General features: G+C 46.6%; 1 protein-coding gene across 2 annotated transcripts in view; it reads left to right on the forward strand.

Moving 5' to 3' along the window:
* SMARCAL1 (SWI/SNF related, matrix associated, actin dependent regulator of chromatin, subfamily a like 1) overlaps positions 1 to 20,317 on the forward strand; it is a 69,331-nt gene that overhangs the window by 30,083 nt on the left and 18,931 nt on the right. For both annotated transcript variants that reach the window (XM_019522647.1, XM_019522648.1), the window contains exons 9-13: positions 4,098 to 4,238; positions 10,543 to 10,761; positions 15,559 to 15,629; positions 17,950 to 18,052; positions 19,479 to 19,661. In XM_019522647.1, coding sequence (XP_019378192.1) covers positions 4,098 to 4,238; positions 10,543 to 10,761; positions 15,559 to 15,629; positions 17,950 to 18,052; positions 19,479 to 19,661 — 717 coding nt within the window. The remainder of the gene's footprint in view (positions 1 to 4,097; positions 4,239 to 10,542; positions 10,762 to 15,558; positions 15,630 to 17,949; positions 18,053 to 19,478; positions 19,662 to 20,317) is intronic.

The raw sequence follows: 20,317 nt of genomic DNA on the forward strand, positions 1-20,317 counted from the left end.
CTGCTTTCTAAATCTGCTGCATATGTAGTACCTGAATAGCATGGCACTATTTGCTTTATGACTGTTATTGAATAGATGAGAGCAATGGGGCAGGGTACAGGTCCCCTGTTTAAAAAAAAAAAAAAAAAAAAGCAAAAAAAGGCATTAAGTCTGGCTTCCCCTGTTTTGTTTCTTGTGTAAAGAGCTGTCATCTTGGCTACAAGGGCACCCAAGAGAGTGGTCTGTCTGTGTGGAAGGTTAGAATTGATGCTACGATGTTGAGAAGTGAGTTTTATCTTCCGTATGGAAACACACTAGCCTAGTGCTCACGGAGATTTGCTCCTGCCAGAAAGCACTTGTGTGGTCTTGCTATCCTGCTAGCTTACTTAGTTTTCCTGAGCCTGAAACCCATATTCCGATCCCACAGATAGGTCAGCAGCAAAGAAGAGTATGCAGCAATCAGTGAGGGCTTAAAGCTTTAGTAGTATCGCTTTTTTCCTTTTTTCAGCTAGTTGCTGCAAGCAGAACACAGCCTCTATTAAGGGATTTTTCCACCCCTCAATACTTGGGGCCCTGTCTTCTAGAGGCCTTCTTCCCTCTTGGGTTCCCTAGCGGCCCATCTTACAGAGATTTCGGGACATTTGTGATCATTCAGTCAGACCTCCTGCATCACAAAGGCTACGGGACTTCACTGAATTAAAGCCTGTTTCAAGTTCATCAGTTGAACCGGAGTATCTTAAAAGAAGCATGTAGTCATGACCTAAAATGTCTGTTGACAAGAATCCATCATAGCTTCTGTGAGTTGTTCCAGTGGTTGGTGGTTAAAAATTTGCGCCTTGGAATGAGTTTGAATTTGCTGAGCTTCACCTTCTGTACACAGTTGAAACTTCTCACAACTCCCTCTTGAGGCACCTCTGCAAAAAGGGAGGGGAAAGAAGGCAGATGTGTCTCATTGGAGCACCATGCCTTTGGATAAAAGGTAGAGGAGGTGTAAATGGCTATGGTAGAAAGGTACAAAGCTGACAAGAAGGTCCATGGCTTTGTAGGGCTAAGGACAAGGAGCTTGTAATGGAAGAGATGAGGGAGAAGTGCAGCAGAAGGCTCTGGCAGATCCAGAAAAGGGACAGCTGTCTGGAGGTAAGCCTGTGTTAGGGTCTGCCTCTTCCCACGGAAAGGAAAGGTTCCATGAACCGTGCTAGCCACATGCCCAAGCTCATAGCTTCAGGTTGGAGGTAGATGTGTGCCCGTGTATCCCTCTTCCCATGGGAGGGATGGATGCTCAGACACTGCATTGTTCTTCCTACCAATCTACGAGTCCGACCCAGGTCAATAGTTCCTTAAAGGTTGTTTCCAGCTTCAGCTGGTCAGTGCTTTATTCAAAATGAGCCTGTGGGTCTCTCTGTTCAGTCGGAAGTGGTGAGTATTGACATGAAGGATGTGTCTGTATGGCCTCCTTGCCAATGCCAGGACCACTGCTGAAATAAGCCCTTCCCATTCACTGCCACTTGGGCAACAAAGAGTAGACAGCTTAGGAGCAGGTGGAAGCAGCTCAGAGCGGTGCTTGGGCCCTCTTGCACTTGGTGGAACAGGCATTCTGGGCCGTTCCTCCATCATCCAATTGTCAGTCTCTGATGGGAGTAATGAACAGAGCTGATTACATAAGGGACAGCCCCAAGGATGGGAGGAAGGCTGTGGAGACTGGAGGCCCGTCCTAAATAACTTGCTAGAAGGGTCAGTGACCAAAGGTTGCTAAGGACTGAATGGGCCATAGGGACTGGACTCCCCTTTAGCTATAAAGCATCGTAGGTGGGTGTGGTAGAGAAGCCGGTGCTGCTCCCCATCCTATACCAATGTACCAAATTAAACTGTTAGGTCCCCCCAGGCTGTCAGATACCCCAGGCTGTCAGTCTGGCACCTCTTCTGATGCAGATGAAGATCTGCAGTGGACTTGCCTATTGGGAATAGTGGCTTGTATCTCCTGGATGGAGCTATGAGCTTGGGCATGCAGCTAGCACAGTTCATGGATGCCCACTGGACCTTTCCTTTTCTGTGGGACGAGGGAGGCCCTAGCAGATGCTTACCTCCATTTCACCAGGTTGCTGCTCCTCTTCTGAGGCTGGCTGAGTTCTGAGTGCACTTTCCCATCTTTTTCATTATGCACTCCTTGTCTTAAATTCAACAAGACATGAGACCCCCTTTGGCAGCTTCCTCTGAAAGTGGGCATCCAACAGTCTGAGAGAAGGAAGCTTGATGGGGAGGTTCTCTAGGATCCTGGTACCTACTTCTGGTCCTACTTGTTTCATATCTCTGGGCAGTGTCAACTGGGTCTTCAGACACCTTCACCACAGAGTGGGCACGTCCTGGGGTTCCCTGGGTGGAATCCCAGACCTGTACCCTCATGGTGAGTCTTTATTCTCTTTATTTCTGTTCCTGTTCTGTTATCTGTTGTACTGGAGAACTGGATGTGTTCCAGCCTCTGGCCCCTCGGTCCATATTGTATCTGCACTGAAAAAAGGAAAATTGACATTATCGGCAATCGGCTTTTCTTGGCTCAGGTGGCCAATAACTTTGCCGATAAATGCCGTGTGTACACGCGCAGTCACAGCATGCGTGCAGCCAGGAGTGCAGCCCGGTAGCTTGGAAAGCAGTGTCCGGCTAGTAAGTCTGTTGCAGAGAAGGGGTGTCAGAGGGCAGATTGAGGCCCCCATGGTGAGGGAGAGAGTGGGGCTGGGGCAGGGGCAGGCCTCTTCTTTCTTCCTACCTCACTGTGGGGGCCTTGATCTGCAACCCCCTACACCCTTTTCCTCCAACAGATTTTGGCTGTCTAAGATGCCAGGCTGCATATTGGCATTCGAATCGGTATCAGCTGATATGGCTGGTTGATAATCAGCCATCAGTATTGACCCAAAAAATCCTCAGCGGTGTCTCCCTACCCTCCATCATGTGTGGAGAGGGAAAAGGGGGGGCATTATAGTCATGTTGGACAAAACCCATTCTCTCTGGCTTCAAACAGTCAGGCACCTCCTCCTTGAATTCAATTTAAAAAAAAACCAAAACGCTCTTTTAATATGGGTGTAAATTTTCTGGCCTCACCATTGACCGCATCTCTCTGTCTCTGATCTACTTAATAGGGGGGAAAAATCCCACTCATTTTGTCAGATATTTATAGGCTGAAGACAAAGAACTGCTGAATTAATTTCCGGTAGCTGGTACGTGAACATTTTCTCCACCACAGTCGGTCAGCAAGTGATTGAACCAGTCGAGTGAATAGGTTTGGTAGATCTTGCTGAAACGATAAAAAAAAAATTCATTTTCTTTTTCATTTAAATGTGAATGAGCCATCGGTACAGATGTCATTCAAGAATCTCTTTGTTATTTTAATAATCCTGCATTAAACCATGCAGGAAATTACAAGCCATGTGTAATTTAACTAAAATATGTAAAATTAGAGCAGCAGATATTCATACTTCTCTTGTAATAATGAAATGAGACATTGTTGGAGCCAAGAGGGCAAAAGTGCATCTGGAGGATTTTGTTTATGAAGTAGATTTTTTTTCCCTTCACTCTTTGCAGGTTTTCATTTTATGACCTTGCCTATATGATTTATTGCACTCAGCTTTCTTATGTGTCTCTGTTTGTTAACTCATGGCTTTGGTGTCAATGAGCCATCTAGATTGGCAGGTGGGTCTCCTTGGGCAGTATATTTTGCCCCTGACAGTTAACTCTGCAATTTAAAATAATAATAATTAGAATCTTGCCCATACCCCTTGCATTTGTGTGCGTCAGGTGGAGTGAATGGATGGCTTCCTGTGGAAACATCGTTGCAGCAGAAGTTAGTATGATGCTCAAGATATACCTCCCGGGTGCATGTGTGTGAAGCACTCTTCTAAAATCTGATGCTAATTGAATTGTGGAATTGGATGCAAAGACCTGAATGTGGGTGGTGGGTGATTGCCAGTTCTCTATGTCCTTGAACAAAAACAGATGTGTTTGAAGACTTTGCACTGATGTTTTATTTTGTGGGAGGGGATTTATTATTAGTGGCTGCTACTTCAATTGACCCCTGAACTCTGCTTGCATTATTTGTGTAACAGTCGTGCTCAATGCTCTTTCCTCAGGCTGCCAAAAGAGTGATCCTGCTCTCGGGAACTCCTGCCTTGTCGCGGCCTGCTGAGCTGTATACCCAGATTGCAGCCGTCCGACCCAGCTTCTTCCCTCAGTTCCATTCCTTTGGACTCCGGTACTGTGATGCCAAGAAGGTAGTTCAATGCGATTGTGGTGTAACCTACAACATGCCTGCTCATGTGATCACAGACTGCTGAATGGAGCTGTCTGACTTCTTACTTTTCTGCCAAAGTGAAGATTTCCTTCATGCATTTTAATGTCTAATTTCTGTAGCTTTGCTTGTGATTTTTAGGAAGAGTCCCTAACCTTGCTCAGGGCAGCATTTTGAAAGCTGTCTTCCTGAGAAGCATTTTGTGCTGCAGGTGTCCCTCATTGCTGGGGTTAGCGAGGCAGAGCTTTCCAATTAAAATCTGCCCTAATCAGATGCCAGCTCAGAAAGCAAAAAGACAAATTGGTTGCAGCAGCAGTTGGGGAGCCTGAGATGATACGATCTTCCCTTGGTAGCCCTTGTGCAGACAAAAAGGCTGACTCTGAGGGACAGCTGCAGGTTGGGGTGACTAGTTGGTGAGCCGCCTCTCCTTTGGTTTAATTAACACTTGTTAAACCGTTAGCATTTAGACTCTGCAAAACAACTCCTGGGCTGAAGGAGAAATGAAGCCATTGAGCTGCCTTTGCAATGCACTCCTTGATCCTGGGGTAGTCCCCTGCACAGATTGCATTAGGCTGCAGGCTGCTCTAATCTGTACCAGTTGCCGTGCGGCTGCTGGGGGCCATCACAACAGCTGTAGCTCAGGCAGGCACAGCAATGCCCTGTCCATGCTAGCTCCCAGGCTGCAGGGAGTGGTGGCTGTGACATCAGTTCTCTGCTATTCCCCAGGGAGAATTCTCCAGTGGCTGAATTAACCAGGCTGAGTATTCTTCAGTGCTGGTAGAGCACTCGTTCTAATAGTGCGTGATTTCCATGGCTCATCATGCAACAAAACCTTGACCTATTTTGACATGTCTGGTAGGGGCAGAGAAAGGAACCAAACTAAGTTCTGAACTGGATTAAGAATGTGAATTGAGCTGCACAGCTAGAGCTTTGCAAACCAGCTGCTCCTTTTTGTTACCCACATGAATCCCCCCAGAATAAATGTTTTGAGTATTCAGACCTCCACCTAGAGAGACACTGGTGGCTCCTAGTTACTCTGTGATCTATTTGTACGCCTATACTATGCAGCCAGGAAGAAGGCAAACGTGAGTGTACTCTATATTAGGCAGAGATAAGGAGCTATTAATTCCACTGTTATGATCTCCTTTTGAAATACTGCATGCGATTCTGATCACTCATGTTTAAGACAGACAAATTCAAGCAGGAGTAGGTGCAGAGGAGGGCTGCTAGGATGATTGTAGGAATGGAGAACCTGACTTACAAGGGGAGAATAAAAGAAGCATGCTTATTTAACCTAGCAGAATGAAGGCTGGAGTGGGGGGAGGGAGGTAGAATTTGCTGTCTTTAAAGAACCAGGGGGAGAGAAGAGCTATTTATACTAAAGGAAAATTTCAGCACTGAACAAATGAATGTTAATCATCCATGAGCAAATATAGGGTGGAAAGCAGAAAGTTTCTAACTGTTAGGGGAGTGAGGATCTGAAAACCACCCAGTTGGAGCAATGAGAGCAAAATACTGAAGTGGCTTGAAGGTGAAGCATGGGGAGGGGAGTGTATGATAGCTGCCTGTCTGTGATATCAGGGACTAAGTGTTACATCATTTAGTTATGGGAGCGCAGGAGTGGGAGCCAGAAACTCCTGAGTTCTGATCCCAGTCTGACACTGACTCTCTCTTTGGTCTTGATCATATCTCTGGAGCTTTTTGTGCTTCAGCTTCTATAAAATGGGGATAATTTGCTCCTTCCAGAAAGGGCTTGGGGAAACTGAGTCACTGTATGAGCGCTGGCAGATAACTGTACAGCAGCTTGTGGTCACTTGTGTAAGACTTAGGAGTAACCGCGTGTTGACTTGCTTTCATATACTTGTGTACAGTCAGTCTCTTTGGGGTGCCTTGCTCACAGTGGGCCTCCACGAGACAGCTTTGTATCTGGATTTCATCCAAAGTAATCGAATCCACAGATCCTGAAATTGCAGCACCTACTTTGGTGTGGCGCTAGCAGGGCTCCTGAAATCCGTGACGGTTGACCAGCCCATTGGTTTTAGCACTAATATATCAATGCTGCTGATTTAGCATAGATCACACCGCTTGGGGAAGCAGGATTAGCTGTTGGGTTCTGTGAGGTCCCTGCATTAACGTTAATTACATGCAGCTTATGCAGCAAGGAATGGACCCTTCTTATTCCCCAGCCACAGCAGAAACTCTAGGAGCCCTGCGCATTCAGTATATCTTCATTGCAGCTGCTGAACTCTTCCTGTCTGAACAGAAACCGGAGTTTTCCCTGGGGGAAATGAAGAGATGTGGCCTAATCTGTTTGGCAGTACAAAGGGCTGGACTGCAGCATGTAAGACTAAATAGGTTTTGAGTATCATAAACCCTTTGGGGCAGAGTTCCGCATGAATGACTATTGCTTCAATTACGAGCCATGCGGACCTCAGGTAGGACATTGAATTGGATGAAGGAAATGAAATCATTCCTCCTGCACATGCTGACTGTTGAGCAGAGAGGAAGCTTTAGGATGGGTTTCTGAAAGGTCAGGACTTGGATCTCTGCGATCTTCACCTTATAAATAAGGTTGCCACCTACAGTGAAACCAGTGTGAAGGGTCCACATTTAGTGTCACCCCTGTCATCAAAAGCCCCTTCGATACCTCCCCAAGGTGTCCAGTACAATCTTGTTTCATCATTAGACCCACCTCTACTAGGCTACTGAGTATTGCTGGTCCATTAGGTGGTTACCTGAGAGAGGCTTTGCAGTAGTTAATGTCAGCAAATGATAGTAGCAGGGGGAGTGGGCCTGGGAAGAATGTCACTAGCTATTTGAGAAAGAATAGGGATAGCTAGCCAATGGAAAACCGTGAAATGAGATTTCTGCGCATTGGCTGCCAAATGAGCCACGCGGGGCTGAATCGAGGTGGCGGGTTGGCAGGACAGTCCATCAGCCTGGCCATAAAATAAGGAAGGGAAATGTTTTTTTTTCCCCCCTCTTGGTGAAGGGAGTTGATGTTACAGGCATAGGTACAAAGCTCTGTAACATGCACAATTGCATGAGTGTTGCAGAGAGGAGGGAGACCCAATTTGTGGGGGGGGGTTGGCAGCCTAAAGCTAAAACACCCTTCTCCACATGCTCGATTTGGGGGTTCCCTTTTGTTTGATGTGCTGCAGCCCTTTAAGCTCTAAAAGGGCAATTTAAGGAAGATGTTGGCTTGAGGGGTAAGTCCCATCCAGTGATTGTGTTTTTTTTTGTCTGGGAGCCTTAAAGTTAATTCTTGAGCTGCAGCTGCTCAGGCTACAAGTTCATTGGGCCTCCCAAGCTAAGCAGGATCAGGCCAGGATGGGAGACTTGGATGAGATGTACAGTGGTGTTACAGGTGGTTATACACGTTGCTGCTGTAGGTTGGTTATGGACCAGTGTCTCAGTAAAGCACTGGCATGACTGTACCCCTGCAGGTGTTGTCTTGTAGGTGAATCCCAACTATGGTCTTGGTGATTTATTGTCTCTTTGAACTCTTTGCAAATGTAAGGGGTTGCAGACTTGCTGTTCTAACCACGTTCTAGTTTTGCCAGTTTCTCCATGTCTCTACAATCCCTCCTTGCAGTTTTATTCAGGTGGATGAGGAGTTGGAGTTTACTTCCTGTCCTAAACTCTTGCTGCGGTGCCTGGTTAAACAGAGCGGCTCTGCAGTAGCAGGGAGTGGAATTACATAGAGATGGTTTGTAAAGCATTTGGAGAGCTGTTGATTGCTGTATAAATCTGACGTATTATTAATAGTAAATCCTGTTGTCATTGTCGGATTAAACAGAAATTGACAAACCTGAACCATCCAATTTAAAATAAAATCCTGGCGATTTTCTATTTAAAAAGAATTGATTTAGTTTTGTGGCAGAAAACTGCAAGTCTGAAGGATGCAATAAGAAAAGATATAAAACAGAAACTTTATTGGTGTACAAGTCAACTCCTTGGCACCCTTGCTCTATAAAAATGCAACAAATGAAATGCCACCTCCTTATTTACAACATAAGGTTAACTCTTTTTCTGAAGAAGATGCCACGAAACTATTTTTCAAATAGGTTGATGTTGGCAAAGGTCAAATAAATTAAGCAATTTCTACCTCAGCACATGCTCTGCATTTGTAAGATTTTTGGCAGCTTTTCCAAACACTTCAATAAATTTCCTGACTCAAGTGCAATTCTGCTACACTTTGGTAAGGAAATCACAGTTGGATGCTTTTGTTCTGGGTTATTATGGACAAAAGCCAGATGTGCATGTAGCAGAATACACTTTTATTAATTTTTTCTGTTTTTTAAATCGAAAATATCAAAGTATATTTTAATAATTCTAGCGATAAACCCCTCTGTAATAGGATGGTACATGACTATCTGTTTTCCCAGTTTACTAATATGTCTTACAACGACTTCTAAATTTCTGTTTTAGAAATGAGCAGTCAGAACTCATTGCTAGGATCATTTCTGATCATTCAGATGTTGATATAGCTATCAAGTTGCATAGCCCATGGCCTTCATCTGCTACTGTTATGTTGCTGTGGAAGAGTAGAGAACCAGACTATTCATAGATAAATAGTATAGTCATGTAGGAATAATTGCTTGGGGTAAGTGAATCATAAGGTAGTCAAAGGTGCCTGAGGCTGAAGTTTGCCAGTTCTTGGGAGCAGATATGACATGGTATAGTTCAAGGTTTTCTACCAGTTAGAAACTAGGATGCTTATTTAGGAGGACTTGGTTGCTGATGGCCTATTTGGTTCCTCCTTTGTCCTCACCTGCCTGCACTGTGTTCGCTCTTCTGTTCCCCCAGAGGGGAGCTGGGGATGCTGGGACAAGGAGAGGGATATTCATAGGGTTTTGTTTTTCTAGTTTTCTTTCCTACCTTTTAGGTTTCTGTTGGGCAAGGCAGGCCAAAAAATAGCCCAGGGCATTGGAGTAGAAGAGGATGTGGTTTGTGACAGGCCTTCATTTGAGTCTGGGTTGGTTCCACAGCCTTTTGCTGACCCTACAATGAAGCTCTGCTCCCATCAGGGGCACCCGGGGAGCAGGTGCTTCGTATGTGAGGCGGGCAGCGGTGTGGTGCACTGTGACCCTGCCTCATGCCTTGCAGGTAACCACAATGCCAAGCACCCGGCGGTGATTTTTATTGGTTTCCAGTTTTGCATATAAATAAGCAGAGTATGATTTCCCCTAGTGAAACTACAGCAGAAGGGTCGGCCCATTATCCCTGCGATAGCCAGCTTAGGGATAGAACAGCTGGGAAGGACTTCAAGGGAGTACTGATGAGATAAAGCTGCTCTGCTGAAATCCCATGCGCAGGGTTTTGTTCAGTATTAGTCTCCCCCTCCTATGAGACTGAACATTGGAGCATTTTACATTCATCAGAAAAGCCATGAGCAGCCTCCCTTGCAATCTTTGAGGTCTGGAGTGTTTCTGGGGACCGGGCTGTTGGGCTGAAGCTTGAGCCTTACTTTTTTGTGGACGAGGAGAACTATGCAATTAACTACTGGCACTCATTTGATAATCAGTCAGAAGCTTTATTGACTAGAAAATTATTCATTAAACACAAAGCAATTAATTCACTGAGGTTGCCAGTATATAAGTAGTTAACTTTTTTACCGGGATTGCAAGAATAGAGCAGGCAGTTACCAAAAACTGAGTATGTTAATGTGACTCTTCACTGCATCACAGTCTGTCTAGAGCTGTTACTCAGGAGGTACGCTCTACAGCCGGCCATACTGGGTGAGCTTCCTGGGTTGTGCTGTTGTTCCAAGTCCAAAGGCTCAGTCCTCCTTTAGCAATCCGTGCAGGCAATCTAGATAGCATAAAGTATACAGCAAGCAGAGCCTGGAGAGTTGGTGTCGGACATGGACAAGAAACCAAGGACAGCAGAACATGAGAGGTCTGCTCAGTTGGAGGGACACTGCGTAAACACATCACAAGAAAGGGCTCATTGCCACAGCACAATGTGGTTCTGTTCAGAGACACCCAGGCCAGCTCACTTAGCATGGTATCCATGCTGATGTGGCTATATCCCTGCTGGTCCCAGCAAGATCACTTGTGCAGACATGTGCCCAGCCAGACAGGCAAAGAAGACCCTAAAAGCCTCCTATGACATGAAGATCAGTGCAGACCCCTAGAATTGGGACAGGGAGCTACATGGTCTCCCATTTCCTCTTTGGATGCATCTCCCATCTGCTCTGCACTAATCTAGCCAGATCTTCTGCTGACTAGGAATGGCTTGAAGGCTCTCTCTGGTGCTGATGATAATGCTCTGTTCTTTCCCAGATGCCGTGGGGGTGGGACTACTCCAGGTCGTCCAATCTAGGGGAGCTCAAGCTTCTGCTGGAAGAATCCATCATGATCCGCCGCCTGAAGTCGGACGTGCTCTCCCAGCTTCCAGCAAAGCAGCGCACAGTGGTCGTGGTTGCTCCTGAGGGCATTAATGCGAAGACCAAGGCTGTGCTGGCAGCTGCTACAAAGGAGATGGCCAGAGGATACAAAAATGTAAGTCAGCTGCTGCATGGTTGGCGGACCCCTGATGTTTCAGGGGCTTTCATCTCCCAAAACTTTTTTAGAAGTTGTTAAAAACATCAGGGGAAAACAATAGCTCAGGTTCTTGGAGCAGCAGAGAGATGTTCAGAACATCTTGGTGTTGAAGGCACTGTTTTAAATGGGTCTTTTTGGGTGCCCTGGAATGTATAAAGTCTGTTTCCTTTTCCTTTAGCTACGGCTCTTTCATTTTCCCCTCATGTTGTACGTCTCTCTCTTTCTTTGTCCCTTTGCCATTGCTCCTATCCATTCATCTTCCCCTTCTCTGTATATCATCTCCCCATGTGCCTTATAAATATGACACTGCTCCCCTCTTTTTTGTGGACCGCAACCACTAGCTCCTGTGATTTTATTTTATGGGTTTGGCTGTTGCTCCTGGCATCTTAGCATTTAAGCATCTGCCAAACTTTAAATGGTACCTGCAACATCCTTCTGGGATAGGGAAATATTATCAACCCCATTTTACAGATGCAGAGCTGTGGTACAACTGGTTCAGGGTTTCACATGGATCCTGAGGCATTGCTGGGAGCAAGACCCAGGTCTCCTGAGATCCAGTCCAGTGCCTTAACTTTAAAGCTTTTCTTCTGTCTCCCCTGTGGGCTTATCTGGCTTCATTTCCAGAGTGTCTTGAGTGCTTCACAGTCTATATTTATGTCACATTCCTGTGAGTGGAGGAAGTAATGTGCCCATTTCACAGGTGGGGAACTGAGGCATAGAGACTGAGTTGCTCAAGATTGCATGGGAGGTTAGTGGTAGAGCAGGAACACAGTCCTAGCCCATGTCAGAACCACCAGTGTATCCCTGTGCAGATATTCTGGCACAGTTGTACTGTGCTTTTTCTGTTCTTGCCTGTAGAGAAAAATGAGCTCTGTTATGATTTGGCTGCAGCTGTGGCTTGAATGTGCTTGTTAAGGGTGTGGACAGAATCTGCCCCTGCCTTGTACCAGGCCTCTAAAACGCTCAGGGCGTGTTTGGCTACAAACATGAGGTATGTCCATGTGATGGTCCTCAAACACGTCAGCGCTCTGTCAGCAGCCCACCAAACCTGAGCCTGCACCGTTCCTGCCTGCTGCGGCACCTGACTCCTTTCTATAGCTCTTTGGCCACCCGGGAATTCAGCTCTTGAGACAGGCACCTGCACTGCTCTAACTAAAACCGAGTCTGCCCGTGACCTGGTGCAGCTAGAAATCCCAGACTGCGTTTCCCTGTGTGATGAAAATACTGCTCTGTGTATCAAACCCCTGGGGACTTTCTTCTCGTCTGCATAAACTATCCCAGAGGATTTCCCTCGCTGGTCTTACCGCTTGTTCCTGTCATCTGGGTACGTGTGTGCAGAGCAGCCATATGTATCAGGAGGCAAGGAGGAGCTCTTTTAAAAGCAAGTATAGTCCTTTTGACAGGCAGCCTTTGCTGAGATGTGGGGTAGCTGCCCAGAATGTCCCTGGGGGGAGATTGTTTATATGAATTTAAAGTATGAACCCTGGATAGTATTAAAAGGATATTATTGAGGTTTTTTTTAAGTTTTATTATGAAATAAAATGATATTTGTATTCAAAGGATGCCATTGAGATTAAGAATCGCATTGCACTTGACCTTTGTTGTGTCAGATGTCACAACTTAAAGGAGATGGGGGTGGAGGCTAATTTTTGCATGGCAGGGGCATGGTCTTTCTGAACATCTGGCTGCATTGGCTGCATGTAGTTGAGCGTTGGAAGAGGCTGCCCAGAGACCCTGTGGAGTCTCCAGCTTTGGAGGTTTTTAAGAGCAAGTTTCACAGAAACTTAACTGGGAGGATCCTGCCTTCAGCAGGGAGCTGGGCTGGATGTGACCTCTTGAGGACCCTGCCAATTGTGCTTTTCTGTGATTCTGTGATCACACGCAGGGCATCTAAAACCACTTGTAGCATTTGGAAATTTGAGGCATCCTGAAACTGAACGAACATTCAAAATCCATCTTTGTGCCATTTATTCTGTTTGGGATCTTTTTCTTAGGCATGTCTTTCTGCTCAGACAATGAAAAAAAAAGGTGATCAGTTTTGCTTCACTTGCTAATGCTCTGGCACTAATACAACATTGCAGTGTTCAAGTGATTGTAGGGGAAATCTGTCCTTAAAAGGATCTTCTTAAGTTAACTGTGTTTTTCATTCTAGGAGCTCTTAGTTTTTAGTCAGAGGCAAATCCTGCTTCTCTGCACTTTCTTGAAGGCATGGTGATCCCCTGTGGGTGCAGAGCTGGTGCTGTTCCATTGGAGCAGGCTGGAGGGGGGAGCACTTGTTTGGCATGTGGAAGGGGTCTATCCTGTATGGATGGGTGCTACAGAGAGAGAATCATAGAAAATGAGGGTTGGGAGGGACCTCAGGATATCATATCTAGTCCAACCCCCTGCTTCAAGCAGGACGAGCCCCAACTACATCATCCCAGCCAGGGCTTGGTCTACCTGGATCCAAAAAAACCTCCAAGGATGGAGATGCCACCACCTCTCTGGGTACCCTGTTCCAATGCTTTACTACCTTCCTCGTGAGAGAGTTTTTTTTCTTTACATCTAACCTCAGCTTGCATCTGATCTATATACCTTATATCTAGAGGTGCACCAATATACTGGTTGCATATTGGATTGGCACCAGTAAAAGGAAAATTAATGTTATCGGCCATCGGCTTTTTTTGGCTGGTGTAGCTGATAGTGTCACCGATAAATGCTGTGTGCATGTGGCCAGGAATGCAGCCCTGCAGCTTGGAGAGCAGTGCCCTGCTGGTAAGCCTGTGTGGGGGACGGATTGAAGTCTCCACGGTGAGGGAGGGAGTGGGGCTGGGGCAGGGGCAGACGCTACCCAGCCAGGGTGGTGAATGCGACCCTGGGGCGGGGAGCAGGATGGAGCCGTGGGTGGCTTGTTCAGGGGGCACAGGGAGGTGGGAAGGAGGGTGACTCCCCAGTGCTGCATGCACCCCCGGGGGAGGCATGGGTGACATGTGCCTTCCCTGGATTCGTGTGTGGGGTGAGGGTGGGCTGCAGGCTCTGGGCCAGGGGCTTCATCAGCCTCTTCCCAGTGAGGGGGTTGGGAGCGAGGCAGGTTCAGCTGCGCGGGGTGGGCAGCCGCAGCACTGGAAAGGCTTGTTATGGGTGGGGGAGCTACAGGGAATTTTGGGGTGGCTATAGGCCCCCCTCCTCCGTGCCACTACTGCTTGGGGCACTCTGCTCAGCTGCCTTTCCCTTGTGAGCCTGATGCTGTGGGGCAGGCAGGGGACGCGCGGCCAGCGTGGGGTACTGAGGGAAGGGCAGCAGAGTGGAGGGCCCCAAGGAAGGGTGGTGCTACGGCAGGCTGGGGGTGGGCTATAGCCACCCCATAATTCCCTGTAGCCATCCCACCCAGCCCCCTCTGGGAAGAGACTGGTGCAGACCCTGACCCCAGCCCTCAGCGGATTGCCTGCCCTCTCCCTGTGCACAAATCCTGGGGGGACACGCATCCACCATGCCTCCCCTGGGGAGGTGTGAAGTGGCGGGGAGACCCCTCCTTCCCCTCGCCACCCTCCCACACCCCCTGGACAAACCTCCTGTGGTTCCATCCTGCTCCTGGCCACAGGGTCCCATTCATTGTGCTGGCTGGGCAGCCCCTGCCCCACTCCCTGTGTCAACATGTGGGCCTCAATCTGCACCCCGCCATGTCCCTTTCCTCCCCCACAGATTTACCAGCAGAGCGCTGCTCTCCAAGCTGCCTGACTGCAGTCCTGTGAATCAGCTATTGGATCGGTATCAGCCAATATGGCTGGCTTATAATTGGCTATCAGTATCGGCCAAGAAAATCTATATCCGTGCACCCCTGCTTATATTTACCCTCAACTTCCCTTGCTGCAGCTTGAGCTTCTTGTCCTGTCATCTGCCCCCACTGAGAACAGTCCAGCTCCATCCTCTTTGCAACCCCCCTGCACGGAGTTGAAGCCTGCTATCAAATCCCACCTTGGTTTTCTTTTCTGCAGACTAAATAGGCCCAGTTCCTTCAGCCTCTCCTCACCAGTCATGTCCCCCAGCCCACAAACCATTTTCATTGCCCTCCAGTGGACTCCCTCCAACATTTTACATCCTTTCTGTAGTGGGGGCCCACAGCTGGACACAGGACTCCAGATGTGGCCTCCCCAGTGCTGAATAGAGGGGAAAAATCACTGCCCTCGATCTGCTGGCAATGCTCCTACCAATGCATCCCAGGATGCCGGTAGCCTTCTTGGCACCAAGGACACACTGTTGGCTCCTGATCAGCTTCATGTCCCCTGTCCCCCCCGGTCCTTTTCTGCTGCTTATTCAGTCAGTTCCCAAAAATATTATGTAAAACATTCCCCTCCTACACAGTGATCCATCTCTTGTAAGTACCTTATTTTCCTGCATACAACACATACCTCCCCCCAATCAGCTGCTGGAATTTGCCATGCATATTATATGTAAAAAATATGGTAAAAACCATTTCTGCCCTTGCCCAACAAAAGTGAAAGGAAAATCCACAAGACTCAAAGGAACAGAATAGGAAGCAGGGCTCCCTCGCTGCTCAGTTTCTTATTATAAGGAAATCTTTTTCCTCCCTTCCATTCTGCCTTTCAAAAATCAAGGTGCATTTCTCATTCTGGGGTGTGTGATATGCAAGAAAATGCAGGATTGTCTGGTTTTTCCCAGCATGGTGGGTTGGCAGTAATGGCATGTTGGGACTGCCAACAGAAAGTGGGGGGAGGTGGTTTGAAAACTGACACACGTTTCTGTCCTCCTTCACAGAAACGAGAAGAGAAGGAAGCTCTGCTCCACTTCTATAACAGAACCGCCGAAGCCAAAATCCGCTCTGTCATGTAAGTTGGATGTCAGTGGCTCATTTTTACTGAGCAAAATGGGATTTGCTTCCCAGAAAAGAGGAAGGGAGTTTGAGATAATGTTGCAGCAAAACCAAGTGTCATTTTTTTTTTTTAAATGGGCTCAAAATGCATTTAGTTTTAATTGCGGTGCTGACGCATTCTCTGAATCACTCTGCTGGCTTACCTCCAGACAGAGAACTCAACTGTGTGGTTTGAGCCAAATTGAAGTAACCCGGCGCACGGGGTTTGGATCAAGTGCTCTGCTTTGGACCCTGCTGTCGTTTAAAAGGAATGAATCAATAGGATGAAAGGAATTCAAGAAACCAAGCACGTTATTGCCACCCTGTTGCAGAAAACATTGAGCCAGTGTAGTTATCGAAGGAGCTTAGCCTTTATAGCTCTCGCTAAAGGTGGCATGTTGACAGCCGTGAAACTCTCAGATTCCCCACAGAGCTGCTTTGGGATCACAGTAACAGAAAATGGTTCCCCAGAGAGGTGCTTTCAACTCCTGCCCCTGCCAGAGGTGATTTCTTTTGGTCAGTCTCCATCCTTGGCTTTTCTGCCAAGACTGCCAAGGAGTCTGGGAGGGCTGCTTAGAAAGTGGATTGTTTTTTATGATGAAGCAGATGACTCCAGCTTTCCAGCAATTTATTTCTTATAGTCCACTGAACTGCTGTCTTATGGTAATGACCTGGCAGCGAGGTCTGGGTGATTTCATGGTCTCAGACTTTGCTGCAGAATTCATCTGCTGGTTTGCCACTATACTGCACTCCGGTCTCTCTCTTCTTTCTTTAAAAAGAGGTGTTTTTTTTTTCTTATTGCAAATGTGAGCTGAAAAAACCCCATATAGTGTTGTTTCTCCAAATCTGCCGTTGGCCTGACGCAAATAGACCTGCTCTGTTCATTTCTATGAGGTGCCTACTATGAACTTTTAAAGATGCACATGTGATCTAGTTAACGTACTTGCCCTGCAGTCCCACGCTGCCTCCCAGAGCCTCTCAGGTGCCAAAGTGACCAGCTTCGTCTGACAATACGCATGGTGTTGCTGTACCTTGTCACTATCAAATCTGCTGCTTGCTGAACAACAGATGGGGAGAGCATATAAAATAAATGCGAGGAGCTTAACGTCAAGTATCACTGAGATGCTTATTCATTTTTGGATGTATTTTAAAGAAAAGCAAATCTTAAAAAAAAGAAAAAGAAAAATCAGGGCTGTCCAACTTGCAACTCGCCGGGGGCTGCACCAGCAGGGGCCGTAGGCCCAGGGGGGTGCACCAGGGCAGGGTATAGCCTCCCACTGGACCATACACCCCATGGATGTGACCCACTTGGTGAACTGCATACCTGTGACACCCCCGTAACTGCACTGTGTGCCTCCAATCCCCACTACGCTGCATTTCCCAGTCTCACTCTCAGCTCCCCAGTCTGCCATACTGCCTCGTCCCCTGGGGTGGGGGCAGGAAGTGGCTGCCGGAAGAAGGAGCAGCATCCCAGCAGGAGCTTGGGGGCTGCAATTTAGCCCCTTGCGAGCTACATGTAGTCCATGGGCTGCCAGTGGGACAGCCCTGAATTAACTGAAACAGTCAGCATTTCTTGGTCAAGCATTACAGAATCCAGTAACCTGATGGCATAGCTACAGGGCATGAAGGTCCTTTTGGATTTTTTCAGTTGTTGCTAACCTAAACCATGCTGAAAACCCTTACTTTGTAGTGAAACCCTTCATAGTCCTGATCCTGGCAGTTTGCTGAACCATCAACCCTTGCTAAAAGCCAACATTTATTTTACCTGTTGTGAACAAGGTATAGGTAACTTGCAGAAGACTCTTATGTAACAGGCTCTTGTATTTCTTAGCTGGCAGAGAAATAACTTTTGAGGTGTCCTGATGATTTTTTTTTTTTACTTATAAATTGAAAGTAGCATTAAAAAACATGTTACGGATCACTGCTTCTTGGATAGTGAATGTGTTGCCCAAGACACTGAAGTTAGAAGTACAAATGGATGAATGAAATATCTGGATGAACAGAAGTAACTTTGAATATCACATTGAATGGTAGAATTAGGACCAACTTAAAGAGGGAAACAATTAAAAACAACTCTGGACAGAAAAGTAAATAGTGATGCTTGCTTAGATTTTTTTTTTTTTTTGAATCTGTGAGTATTTGGGTAAAGAATCAGAATGTACTGTTGAAGTCTGGTTTCTGTTGCTAGCAGGTTTTCTGATTTCTATCTACAGATTAATAGGATGATTTAGGATTTGAGGTTTATCTGGACTGGGGTAACATAACTAGAGTTATTATTTTTTTCTTTTTTCATGCAGAGAATACATCCTGGACTTACTTGAAAGTGGAAGAGAGAAATTCCTGGTGTTTGCTCATCACAAGATAGTACTGGATGCAATAAGTGAGGAACTGGAGAAAAAGGTAAGCTTTTAAGTCAGGTTGCTTCCTGCTCATTTTATTGTTGTCCCAATGCCACAACTGCTTAAGGGATCTCAAAAGTCCTGGCAAGTTGGCTTGCTTATGAAAGCTAGTGACACAGATCGTCTACTGTGTGAGATTTCTAGCACACCCTCAGCAGAATAGCTAAGGTCCAGAATGTGTTTGCCTTGTGGGCTCTGCAGTTCATATTCACACGGGCCATCCCTGCAGGTAGTGTTCCTTGGTGTTAGCCACCAACCCAGATTGGTGTTTGCCCAGTGCTTTCAGTAGTACCGTACTGGTACCAAGTCTTGCCACTGCTGCTTGTTACTCCTTGCTGACAGTTGGTGAGACAGCAGTAGCAAACCAACCCTGGCTACAACTGCATCCGTCTGGTTTCTTGGATCCCTGTTGGTCTGAATTTTTGTATCTGACTATTGCAGGGAGACTGCGGTGACGTAGCTGGCTAGCAGTCTCTCCGTGGTCATAAGCAAAAGTCAAACTTCCTTGTCTATTTTTTTTATCTGTTCTATATCCTTTTGAAATCTCTGTTTATGAGGGGGTGTTGGCTTATCTGTGAGACCTGGCTGGGGCCAGGTAGAATATGACTTTGAAAGCAGCCATTTCCTCCTGGAGATAAGTCTGGGGGTAGAGTTGGATAATTGCTCATTCTTCTGGAATCGTGTGGGGACATGTCCTGTCTCCATCAAGAAACTGGGACACTGTGGCAGCAGCATCAGTACATGGGCAGTACTCAGGTCTGCACTCAACTTTTTTTATCCACTTCTCCCCTAGCTGTAGGCTTATCATTGTCTTAGTGCCTTGTCATGATAAGGGTCTAGATGACAGCTGACCAGATGGAGGGGTTGCTGACTGGGGACATTTGTTTTGAATTGTGGTTTGTGTCTTGGAGCATAAGGAAATATTCAGATAATTTCTTAAAACAAAAAGTTCTGCAAATGCCTTAAAAATAAATAAATAAAATATATGTGCGCACACATAAATTAAAATGTATATTAATTTTTTAAAATATCTCTATATCTATATAAAATATCACTTCTTAAAATGTTTAATATATATTGCATCATTTTATATATGTATATGTGTGTGTATATGTGTGTACACACACTGCTTTAATTAAAAAAAAGGTTTGTTTTTCTTTAAAATACAGCTAAAAATGAATAACAGCCCAGTGATACCTGATATTAAGTTCATGGTGTTTATTTTACACACTCTCCTCAACTGTTGTTCAGCAAGTGGCAGATTTTGTAGCATCTATAAAATTCTATGAAGGCAGAGAATGGTAGACTGCTGCGGTGTAGTAACTCTCTGAGGTTTCTTTGATCTCCCCAAGTCTTGTGAAGGAAATTTGGTAGAACATGTGAAAACAAAGCCCTGGTAATGTGCGTTTCCCATTCCCTTTCCTCAGCGCATTGGGTATATTCGCATCGATGGGTCCACGCCTTCAGCCGAGCGCCAGTCTCTGTGCCAGGATTTCCAGGTCTCCGAGAAACTCTCTGTGGCTGTTTTGTCCATCACCGCTGCAAACATGGGGGTGACGCTCTCTTCTGCTGACCTGGTTGTGTTTGCAGAGTTATTCTGGAACCCAGGCGTAAGTATCCGTCACTTGTGGCTGTGCAGATCAACAGCTACCAGAGAAAGTCTATGACGTCAATGATGCACTGCAGAGTAAGAGGTTTGGCGAGATGGGAGCCCAGGAAGGGTGGCTGTGCCTAAGGAAGTGATCCTTCGTGCACAGAGGAAGACGATCCCGATGTGGGGGAGAAAGGGGCCAAGAGGCTTCCTTGGCTGACCAGAGAAATCTAGAGCAGCCTAAGGGCAAAAAGGGGGGCATATAAGCAGTGGAAACAGGGACAGATTACTAAAGAGGAGTATGCCTCCTCAGCTCGCAGTTGTAGGGAGGCAGTTAGAAAGGCCAAAGCTACCATGGAGCTGAGGATGGCATCCCAAGTTAAGGATAACACAAAATTGTTTTTCAGATATATAGGGAGTAAAAGGAAGGCCCAGGGTGGAATAGGACCACTACTGAATGGGCAAAAGCAATTGGGAACAGACAGGGGGGACAAGGCTGAACAACTCAATGAGTTCTTTGCCTCAGTCTTACTAAACGAGGGGCAAGACAAGTCTCACAATGGGTTCGTAGACAGACAACAGCAGGGCGCCAGACCACCAAGCGTTGACCCTGAGATGGTGCAGAGTCACTTGGAAGGACTGGATGCGTTGAAGTCGGCAGGCCCGGATGAGCTC

The sequence above is a fragment of the Gavialis gangeticus genome, unplaced genomic scaffold (genome assembly GCF_001723915.1).
Source record: "Gavialis gangeticus isolate Ggan-Ray unplaced genomic scaffold, GavGan_comp1, whole genome shotgun sequence".
Lineage (NCBI taxonomy): Eukaryota > Metazoa > Chordata > Crocodylia > Gavialidae > Gavialis > Gavialis gangeticus.